The 11,135-nt window shown below is 40.7% G+C and overlaps 1 protein-coding gene across 1 annotated transcript; it reads left to right on the top strand.

Annotated features, from left to right (window-relative positions):
* The first annotated feature begins 513 nt into the window (after positions 1-513).
* On the top strand, positions 514-9,852 carry LOC105076580 (L-lactate dehydrogenase A chain). Its single transcript, XM_074372268.1, has 8 exons — positions 514-671; positions 2,925-3,074; positions 4,549-4,666; positions 5,656-5,829; positions 6,236-6,409; positions 7,078-7,195; positions 8,424-8,547; positions 9,112-9,852. Exons 2-8 carry the CDS (start codon positions 2,949-2,951, stop codon positions 9,274-9,276), a joined length of 999 nt encoding a protein of 332 aa, XP_074228369.1. The 5' UTR covers positions 514-671; positions 2,925-2,948; the 3' UTR covers positions 9,277-9,852.
* Positions 9,853-11,135: the final 1,283 nt, after the last annotated feature.

The following is an 11,135-nucleotide window of genomic DNA, read 5'->3' as shown; positions in this document are numbered from 1 at the left end:
AGTTCTCGGGTGTGGCTGGGACACGAGGTGCTGGGCCCGTGGGACAGTAGGGAGTGCAGACCAGAGGCTAAGGCTTTATTTTGTGTTGTGGGACTTGGAAGTTTTAGTAGTAGGCGGACAAGCAGGGTTAAGTTTTGGAGATCACTCGACTTAGGTAAGAATAGACTGTCGCTCTGCTAGGCATTTTCTTTCCTTCAGCAAATATGTGACGAGTGCCTATTACGTGCTAGAAGTGGTTCTGGGCACTGGTCAGCAGGAGCAAAAGTTCAGATGGAGCCTTCTTTGAGAGTAACTTCCACATTTTACGGAAGAGGAAGTTGAAGGTCCTCCTGACTCCAGCTGATGGCTCTGACCTGGACTTTTGTAGCCGGAGGCAGCGTGGCTCTGGGCAGCCCTGTAGATGGCTCGGCGCACGTGGGTCGGGCGGCCTGCGGGTCCTCCGGCTGCGCAAGCCGCCGGAGCCTCTACAGTGCTCCGCCCGGCTCGGAGCCCGCCCCCAGCCCAACCCACACGTGGGTTCTAGCACGTCCGCCCGGCTCCCCCCTGACGTCAGCCTCGCGGGTCCATTTAAGGCCCCTCCCGCTCCCAGCTCCGAGTACCGGAGCAGCTGCCGCCAAGTCCGGATCCAACGCCACGCGCCCCGACGCCCGCCCGCCCGACGTGCACTCCCGGTACGGTCGGGCCCGGCGCGCACTGCGCGGGAGGGGGAGAGCGACTGCTCAGGGCTTCGCTGGCCCGGCGCTGCCCGCGCTGGGGTCCCTGCTCCCGGGAGGTGTAGGCGCTGCTTCCCAGAGGCATAGTCTTGAGACCTGGGCGGTGGCCCACGCCACACGCGGGTACGGGGCCCGCCGCACCCTGCTTTTGCTCTAAGTGGGCAGGGTGGCCTCTGGCCTGGCTGGGGAACCAAGGACTGGCCGCACCCAATATGGGTTCGAAGGCTCGGCTGAATACAGAAGTATTAGGAGACTACGGGTCTGAAGGGTAGGGCATATCTCCGGGATGGAAACAGGCAAACCTCACCGAACTCGAAGTCCGGTTCTTGGAGCCCAGGGAGCCGGGAAAGCCTCAGTAACCTGGGGCGGGTTCCTGGAAGCCAGAAAGCCACTGGGTGCAGCTAGGGTCGCCTTTTAACCCTGAGACTCTCAAGAGGTGGGCTCCTTGGAGGCAGCGGCTGCCTGCAGATTATAGGACGTTCTTGGAGTAAATTACATTTATTAAGCATCCGGCGCTATGTTAGGCATGATGCATGCAAAGATGAAGCAGAAAGGGTATCACCAGCTCTTTCCGCCTCTCAGTATTTTGAGAATAGGCTCATCCGGTACCTCCCCCTCCTTTTGATGTTTAATTCCCTTCCTTTCGACAAATGGAACCTAAGGCTGGGAGAGGGTTAGGGTATCTCTAAGGTCACAGTGAGTAGGTAGCAGAGTTGGGGGAGTAGACCCTTTAAATGCAGGGCTCCCCCACCCCAATATCCCCACACTGAAGGGAGCTCTGGAGCCCAGGGCTTAGGTTTTGTCGAAGCCAGGAGCTGTCTGCAGAAAGAACTCCTCCCTTCCCCCGCCAGGATGCAGAAACCTTGCAAGGCTGTCTAGAAATAGCAGTGATTTGTAAAGAGAGACTCGATTCCAGCTTGGTGACTCTGGGCTGCCTGCCTGGAAGTCCTCTCGGATATTTTTGCTCTTTGGGGGCGGTGTCAGGATTAAACGTGGTGCTTTCAGGATGCAATCTATAATAATCTCTCCAGTGAATGTAGAGCAGGGTTGGATTAGGAAAGTCAAAGACCCCCTCCCCGATTCTGGAAATCGAGGGTCTCACCATGTATCTATTAACTTTAGGGCTGCAGGCTGCAGGCCTCTTGAGCTATTGCTTCCCTTCCTGTACTAACAAAATTTCCTCATACTTGGCCTCACGCCTTTGCAACAAGGACCATGGCAGAAGCCACACAAGGCACCTCCCTGCGCGTTGGTTAACAGTCCCTGGTTCCTGGTATGGCGATTTAAAATCTGGCTCTGGCCGTGCGCCAGGCCGAGGAGGCCCCTGCCAGCCAGACTTCACGTTGTTCTCGTGTGCTTCGTAACACTAGTTTAGTCTAAAGTCTGATGCTGAGCTCACTGCCCCTGACCCAGGGAGCAGGATAGTTCCTATTCAAGTCCGCTCACAGGCGGGGCTTCTCAAGCATCTGCCTTGCTATAGAGGTTAGGGCCCACCTCTCGGTAGCCAGCGGCTACTACTTTGGTCTCCGTCCAGTGCTCCTGAAATACGCTTGCGAGCAAGATTAGTGGCTAGATAGGTGAGTGGGGGAGGGGCATCTGATAATCTTCCGGGTCTGGGCGGGGCGTAAAACCCCCGCGGGCTCCTGCAGACTGGGCAGTTGATCTCCGCCCCTTCTCCGAGGGCGGGGGTTGGGGAGAGGGAGCGGAAAACGAGTGATTGCGCAGGAGCAGAGCTCACAGTACGCCCCCCCTGCCTCCCGGCAGTTCGCTGAGGCGGTTAAAGGCACATTACGCAACTACCTGCGGTTCTTAAAGGGCTTGGCAGGAGTCCTAGTGATTGGAGTAGAGCTGGGCCGGTGGCTCACAGGATCTTGTTTGAGGAAAGGCCAGCTCCACTTGGAGTTAATTTAAGTGAAGATGGGTGAGCCCTCAGGAGGCTATACTTACACCCAAACGTCGGTATTATTTTTCCACGCCAAGGTGAGGACCTTTACACCAAAGATCCTAGCCAGACCAGATCCTGGCATTAGGCCTTTCACCTCTCCTTTCGCTATCTTTAGGTTTCTTCCCACCCTCCTTTTAGTCTTCCCTTGTAATTTTTAGTGGCAAGTACCCCAAAAAGAAGCAAAATAAACTTTTTCAGAACAGCTTTTGGTTAATAAGCGTTAATTTTAAAAGGACACAGTGACAATGCATGTTTTTCCCCTATAGATTCCTTTTCGTTCTAAGTCCAAAATGGCAACTCTCAAGGATCAGCTGATTCAGAATCTTCTTAAGGAAGAACATGTCCCCCAGAATAAGATTACAGTTGTTGGGGTTGGTGCTGTTGGCATGGCCTGTGCCATCAGTATCTTAATGAAGGTAAGTGAGAGCCCATCACTCTGGAAGTCAGGGATTCCTTGACTCCATCCATCCCACTCCGTCTCCAATTGTATTATCACATTGTTTATGCAAATATTTATGTTCATGAACTCATTCAAAGAACTTCACATGAAACAAACTTTTAAAACATGATGGTATGCCAAAAGAATATCTAAACTACAAAAATCAAAGGTTTTTAGGCTGAAGACACAGTTTCTTAAATTCACTGTGCTTTATTAACCTGCATTAATTGCCTACAAATGGAAAAGTGGAGCCCATGCCTTTAAACAAGCTAAAGCTATTTTAAGGTAATTTTTGAATTGAAATTGGTATGTATATGTGGTAAAATTAAAATCAAACTGAATGTGTAAAGTCTTCCATCCATGCAAATCCCCATTGCCTCCCTCCCTGGATAGCAGTTTTGGTACCAATTATGGAGCTAAACTTTAATTATAAAAAGAAAACTTGTGAGTGAATAAAGAGTACTTTTTACTGTACTCAAGCCTGGTTTATATAAAAAAGAAATTGAGGCAGCTTACAATATTAAGATATTTTAAGTTTGGATTTGGAGTTCCTAATAAGAGAGTGAAATGATGAATTCTGAGTTTGGGACAGAAAAGAACTGAAGGCAGAAATTAGCTAAGCAGTGTCTTGGAACAACACAGGTTGCTTCATATGTGTTTTTAGAAGAGACCGCATAGTATACCAACTCTTACTCCTTCCCCATTGGATCAGAAATTGATGTCATTTGTTTTTCCCAAACCTGTGAACCACCTATGGTCTTTTTCTGTCAAGCTCCCTAACTCAGGTGTGGTTAAGAGTAAGCCAGACCACTCATTATACTGTAGATGATTAGGGATAGTTCTGCAGCTCAGCTAGTATAACCTCTTTGGTTGTAATAGTCCACATCCCATTTGTAGTAAAGCGATTGTTGGTATTCTTTATCTGAGAGGTAGCTGTGAACTTTTATAGGTTCATCTGAAAAAAGGATATTTTTCACCAATGTTTTGTAATGTACATGTCTGTCTTTATGTAAAACTGTTACTGTTGGCTAATATATGGAAGACATGTAACCAGGGACTGGTCCAGAATATCACTTTTTAAGTCATAATACTTGTCAGTATCATCTATTTAATGACTAACAACCTTAAAATCAACGTGTAAAACTGAATTTGAGAGAGTAAATGGAGCGGTTTTACATAATTGGATGTTACTGCCAACATAGTGTTCTGCTTCTGTACAGCAGTTAGCTCCTGGTGAAGAGGGGGTTGGAGAGAGGGTCAGTGATCCTTCCTGTGTATAGATCATCTATGAGTCAGCTTTTGAATGGGGCCCTGCCTCTACTTTGAGGTGTGTCCTGATACTAATAAAGTAGCTGAATTCTCCTATGCGAAAAGTAAAGAAATTTTGCATGTCCTTCTTGAAATTTGGAAATAGCAATTTTCCATTTAACTAAAAATTTTATGTCTTTTAGGACTTGGCAGATGAACTTGCTCTCGTTGATGTCATGGAAGACAAACTGAAGGGAGAGATGATGGATCTCCAACATGGCAGCCTTTTCCTTAGAACACCAAAAATTGTCTCTGGCAAAGGTACTTCAACAAGTTTAAGTTGTAGTCCATGCTAGACTTAATTCTTTATCAGGCTTGAAATCTAGTTCATCAAGGATTCCTTTTTTTATACTAGATAAGAGAGCCTTCAAACAATTTTGCTTTGATAACTATGGATATCAGTGTTTGTATTTGTAGCAAATGGTTTTAAATGGAAATCCAATTTGTCCATGATGTGGAAAGCATCTGAATTAGAATGTAATTAGCATAGCCTCTTAGGTCCATATTTTACCACATTGCTTCAGATATTTAAATGAAATATACTTCTATTCCCTTTTGCACACTAACACAAGGTTGAGAACGGGGTAAACGAGCCTGTTCAGTGTATATTCATGGCTTGACCCTCTCACACTTTACAAGTGCCAGCCAGGAAACAGACATGGGCCCAAATAGTGTAGTTTGACACTTGAAAATCACTGACTCCTTGTCTGATAGGTGACTCCTTTCATTATCTTCAACCTGGGGTTGACTATCCTGTGTGCCATACGGTATCTAGAAGCAAGACAATGCTTGATAAGTGTAAAGTTGCCTCTGCCTTCTTCTTCTTTTTTTTTTTTTTAAAGCCCATCCCTGAGCTGATAGGACCACAGTTAAGTAGAAATAGGAGTATGGAAGAGTGAGCCTTGAGCTCCAGTGGCAAAAATTGGGGAATGTATCTCATTTGATAGTGAGAGTCAAAAGTCAAATAAATGTGATTCCTTTCAGCTCCCTCCAGTTTTAGTTATATAAAGTCACAACATAACTAAAACCAGAATACAAAGAAGGTGTTGATGTAGTCTTCCTCCATGTAAGTGGCCACAGTGATAAAATTCCAAAAACTTAAAGAAGGTGACTGACGGGCATTAGAGGCATTTATGTGCCACGTACATAAAACACTGATAAAACTGTCCATAAAAAAAGTTACTGGAACAAATTTTTGCTGGAATTCTCTTAAAAGTCCTTAATCTGCTTATTGTTTCTCTTTGGGCTAGACTATAATGTGACTGCAAACTCCAGGCTGGTAATTATCACAGCTGGGGCACGTCAGCAAGAGGGAGAAAGCCGTCTTAATTTGGTCCAGCGTAACGTGAACATCTTTAAATTCATCATTCCTAATGTTGTAAAGTACAGCCCAAACTGCAAGCTGCTTGTGGTTTCCAATCCAGGTGAGGCTATTAACTGCATAAAAATAGATGGGCTAGAGTAAAACTGATAGTTTCCTCCTGAGAGCATATTTGTGTTTTTGTAAAATAGTTAAAACATTAAAGGAGATACAATGCCTTAGATATAGTTGGCACTTTAAAATTTGTTACTTGCCTAAGAAGATCTTGGATAAGAGGTAAGTTTATGAATAATGTGTTACTGATGCACAGTTTATTTTCATTAAACTACACTTCTTGAATACTTGATGTATGTGCTATATTGTATGTAGTATAGAGGTTTAAAACTATTAACAAAAATATTGACTGGTCATGATCAATATCAAGATCCAATATAAAGCCATATATCTTGACTTGTAAATCATTATGTAATGACTCACCTAGTATCTCTGCTGAAATGTCTTCTTCATAGTGGATATCTTGACCTATGTGGCCTGGAAGATAAGTGGCTTTCCCAAAAACCGTGTTATTGGAAGTGGTTGCAATCTGGATTCAGCCCGGTTCCGTTACCTGATGGGGGAAAGGCTGGGAGTCCACCCGTTAAGCTGTCATGGATGGATCCTGGGGGAGCATGGAGACTCTAGTGGTAAGTATGACTTTTTTTTCTCTTTGTGTTTTCAAAAAGATCATATGAAAAATTAACAGGAGTTTCATTACTAAATCAGAGCCTAAATCAGATATCCATTCATTAGGGTAGAATCGTTTCTAGAAATCTATCTTTGGGTATAATTATATGCTAGGACTGTTAAGATTTTAGCCATTCTGTATGACATTATTTTGGTTGGGGATATGAAATTTCTTTAATTCCTTACCATGGACATATTAAATAAGATGATAGTTTTTAGGGTAGTTCATTTACTGTCGCAGCTGTTGACTTAAACTTCTTGGCCCTGAAAAGGTCAGCCAATCCAAATGTAGTGTATAAAAAAAAAAATCTATTATCACAGTTGAAAGCTGTTATAATTTCTGCAGGGTTCTCAGTTCCTTATGTCAAAAAACTTCTTATGATCTCATACTATCTCGTCTCAGTAGGTTAGGAAAACAGATTAGAATATAGTGACAATTCTTAGCTTTATATAATCTAATCAATGAAAGTCTAAAAGTTAGGGTAATTGTAGCTTTACCATCTGCCAAAAGGGGGTGGGTAATTCTCCTCAGATAAGAAAAGAGAGCTTTAGAAGAATGAGTCGGAATTACTAGTCTGCTGGCTGATGCATGGGAATAAATAAATATATTCTGTACTATTTCTTTTAGTTCCTGTATGGAGTGGAATAAATGTTGCTGGTGTCTCCCTGAAGAATCTGCACCCTGAATTAGGCACTGATGCAGATAAGGAACAGTGGAAAGCAGTTCACAAACAGGTGGTTGACAGGTAATAGATCTCAATTTTTAACACAGAACATGAAAATGTATTATTATTTAAACAAAAGTTTACTAGCATTTGCATTTGATTACTCTATCAGAAAACTTGTTTTCTAAAGCTTTGTTAAAGATCATACTGTATAATAGATAAAAGGATTAAAAACTAGACATTTATTAATGCTACAGTCTATTTGCCATAATTCTCAGTTTATAGTATGATAAATCTTTCTGTTTGCAATGTAAACTATTAAGATAAAACAAGTTAGATTGTCTACCCTATTTGAGATTTGGTCTTTACTTCAACAACATGTATGATTCATTTAGTTAGGAATAAGAATTTTTAAATCCAAGTTCCTATTATAGTCTGTAAATAGAAATACAGCTAGCTTCTTATTTATTCAGATGATTATAAAGTTTCAAGCAATGTATAGTTTCATAATAGTACTAAAAATGTAATTATTAATGGTTAGAAATTGTTGAAATAGGAAAGCTTTCAACTTGGTGGCCTTATTTATTTATTATAAATCAGGTGGTCATGTGCAGATCTCAGGTCTATGGAATTGAAGAATGAATCATGATTTGTCTAGGCAGAGCCCTCTTATTTGTATTTGTTTAATTAAATCCTGTGAACCCACCATCGAACCAAAGAAACATTGATAGTTCCTGTCAACTAACTGTAGTGTTTGTTGGGTTAGAATTGTTAGTCTGCTGGTCCTTGGAAATGAGTGAATTCTGTGCTCCTTCTCCCACTCATCCCTCTGTACTCAACCCCACTACCTGCTACACATACACACACCTGAGATAATCCCAAATCAAGCATGCTATATGTAATCTTGGATTTACTTTCTTAAATTCAGTATTACATTTATAAGAATCAGCCGTTTTGTTGCATATGGCTGTAGTTACTTGTTTTGACAGCTAAGTAATATTCCACCATATGGTTATACCACAGTTTCTCCATTCTCCTGTTTTGGAGAGCATTGGGCTTGTTGCCAAATTTTTCTATTACCAACAGTACTGTTGTGAACATCCCTATACATAATATCCTAGTATACATGTGCAAAGGTTACTCTTAAGTATATAATGCACTTTACTGTATTACTTATATATTATTATTTACTATATAAATTATTTACTATAAAGTATGTGTTCAGTGAAAGCTGTTTTTCTTTGTTACTCCGCCCTACTTTTTCCTACCCTTCCTTGTCCTTCCCTACCTACCCTTCCCTACCCTACAGTGCTTATGAGGTAATCAAACTGAAAGGCTACACATCCTGGGCCATTGGACTGTCTGTGGCAGATTTGGCAGAAAGTATAATGAAAAATCTTAGGCGGGTACATCCAATTTCCACCATGATTAAGGTAGGTCTATGTAGTAATAGGTTGTGTGTGAATGCCATTATTTTGTTTTTTTTAAACATTCTACTGAGCAATTAGATTAATGTAAGTCCTCAATCATTGATTTAAGGGAAATAAGTTAATGACCTGCAACTTTCTTTTTTGAAAAGACATGGTTGAGCTTTAGGCTTAATGTCCATTAGCATTGTGTTCAGCACATTGATACTTAATAACTTGGTGACTAAAAAACTAGTCAATTTTGTTGAGATGGGTAGAGGAATATAAAAGAAACAATTTGTTTTTCCTTTGGGAAAAACAAAAATCACACTCAAGTTAGAGTTACCAAAGCATTATACAATAAAAATTGGGAAGTACAATGGATAATGGCAATAATTTAGATTTTCTTTTAGAATGGATATCTTGCTGCTATTTTAATGACTTTCCTTTATATCCTAACTGAAAATCTAGAAAGGAATTTCTACTTAGCAAGTCATATTAAATAAAGCCTCATAATTATAGAGAATGAAAGTCTTGGGAGACCCCAGAATGCTTAGAAAAAACATTAAATATTTTTCATCTCGTCTTCAGGGTCTCTATGGAATAAAAGAAGACGTCTTCCTTAGTGTTCCTTGCATCTTGGGACAGAATGGAATCTCAGATGTTGTGAAAGTGACCCTGACTCCTGAGGAAGAGGCTCATTTGAAGAAGAGTGCAGATACACTGTGGGGGATCCAGAAAGAGCTGCAGTTTTAAAGTCTTCTAATATCATACCACTTCACTGTCTAGGCTACAACAGGATATAGTTGGAGGTTGTGCATATTGTCCTTATTATCTGATCTGTGACTAAAGAAGTAATGTCAAGACAGCCTAGGAAAAACATCAATTTCCTAAAGTTAGAAATAGGAATGGTTCATAAAACCCTGCAGTTATATCCTGATGCTGGGTGGTACTTACCTTGTGTGAGCCTGAACTGGTTAGTGCAAAATAGTTCCATTTTCTCAAGAGGCACCACTGCCAATGTTGCAGATGCTGCAGTTTCCCTTCAAATCAGATGTGTGTTTACTGTGTGTTATCTCTCTTCTGGTTCCTTCAGCCAAGATGCCTAGTCCAATTTTTTTGTTCTCCAATTAATCACATCCTGGGATCCAATGTATAAATCCAGTATTGCAACTCTTGTGCATAACTGTTCTAAAGAATCTTATTTTATGTACTGTATGTATCAAAATAGTGTACACTGCCATATAATGTAAAAAGAAAAATCTACATAAATAACACAGCCAACTATCCAAGTGTCATACCAACTAAAACCAAATAAACCTTGAACAGTGACTATTGTGTTAATTTATTACTTTAAGATACAAAGTCATAAAGCTGCTGTTTGCTCATTACATTATTGGGAACCATTCGGTTATTCTTGGGCAACTCTGCAATGATTTTTTTAAGGGGTACTGTTTACTAATGATCAGACTTTAATAATTAATATATTAAGGGTGTGACTAAGGGTGTAGATTGACTAGGTTGTTTTCTTACCATTTTCATTGCAATCAATTGTCTTAATATATTAAGCCCCAAAGTATTATGAGATAACTTAATAGTGTTAATCATAATTGGTAGCCTATAATTCACATAGGTAACATTCTATATATGAATGTAAAAAACATCATTTGCTAACTGAACATAAGCAGTGATACTTTGCCACAACAGAAGGACAGATTTTTTTAGAAACTTTGCTCTCTGGAGGCCAGTAACAAAATGGTACTGAACAGTTTTAAACCAAACAGCCCTGATGGTTGTCTACTCACATTTTCTTTAGATTTCCCTCAAAATATTTCTATAACTATGATCCTCTCCAGGCCTAAAAAACATACATCTAGAGGTTAACTAGAACAACTTTATTGTCAACACTCCTCCAGGATCTTTTCCCAAAGTTTTCCTTCCTGAGAGATAGTTAAGAGAATTATGCTTTTTAAAAAATATGTCTCAAATGTAGGACAAGACTGATCTACATAGTCTTGATGATTAGCTATTATAATAGCATTTGCTTTTCAATAGGCTTTAAAAAAAATAACAGCCTTAGGATATAATTTGCATACCATAAAGTTCACCCTTTTAAAATGTACAATTCTATGAAGTCACATTGTTGTACAACTATCACCACTATCTAATCTTAGAACCCTTAATTGCCCCCAAAAGAAATGTGCACTTATTCCTATAGCCTTCTGTAGACTTTGAGGCACCTTTAGACTTTTTTTAAAATGTACTTTTATTAATTTCATATTACTTTTAGTCTATCAACAGACAAAAATAATGCTTTGTAGAGATTTATTAAACTAATCTTTCATGAATTTTCAGATTTAATCTTGTAAAGCTTCCTTACTTTCTGGCATATCATGTATTCCACGTTCACCTTGTACCTTCCTGCCCCAGGCAAGGGATAGGCCAACTGCAAGAAGACTTGATTCTCTTTAATGGAATATGATCTCATTTTAGTCTCAATAACCTTGGGAAGTGGATTAAGCAGGCCTGAGCCCCATGTCATACAAGTTGCCAGTTAGTGGGGAAGCAAATGGGATGTTCAGAACATGTGCCTTGGGCAGGTATGAATGAACAGC

This window comes from Camelus bactrianus, chromosome 10, assembly GCF_048773025.1.
Source record: "Camelus bactrianus isolate YW-2024 breed Bactrian camel chromosome 10, ASM4877302v1, whole genome shotgun sequence".
NCBI classification, from domain to species: Eukaryota; Metazoa; Chordata; class Mammalia; order Artiodactyla; family Camelidae; genus Camelus; species Camelus bactrianus.
Note: the sequence above shows the minus strand (reverse complement) of the source record. Positions and strands in the feature narration are given on the sequence as shown.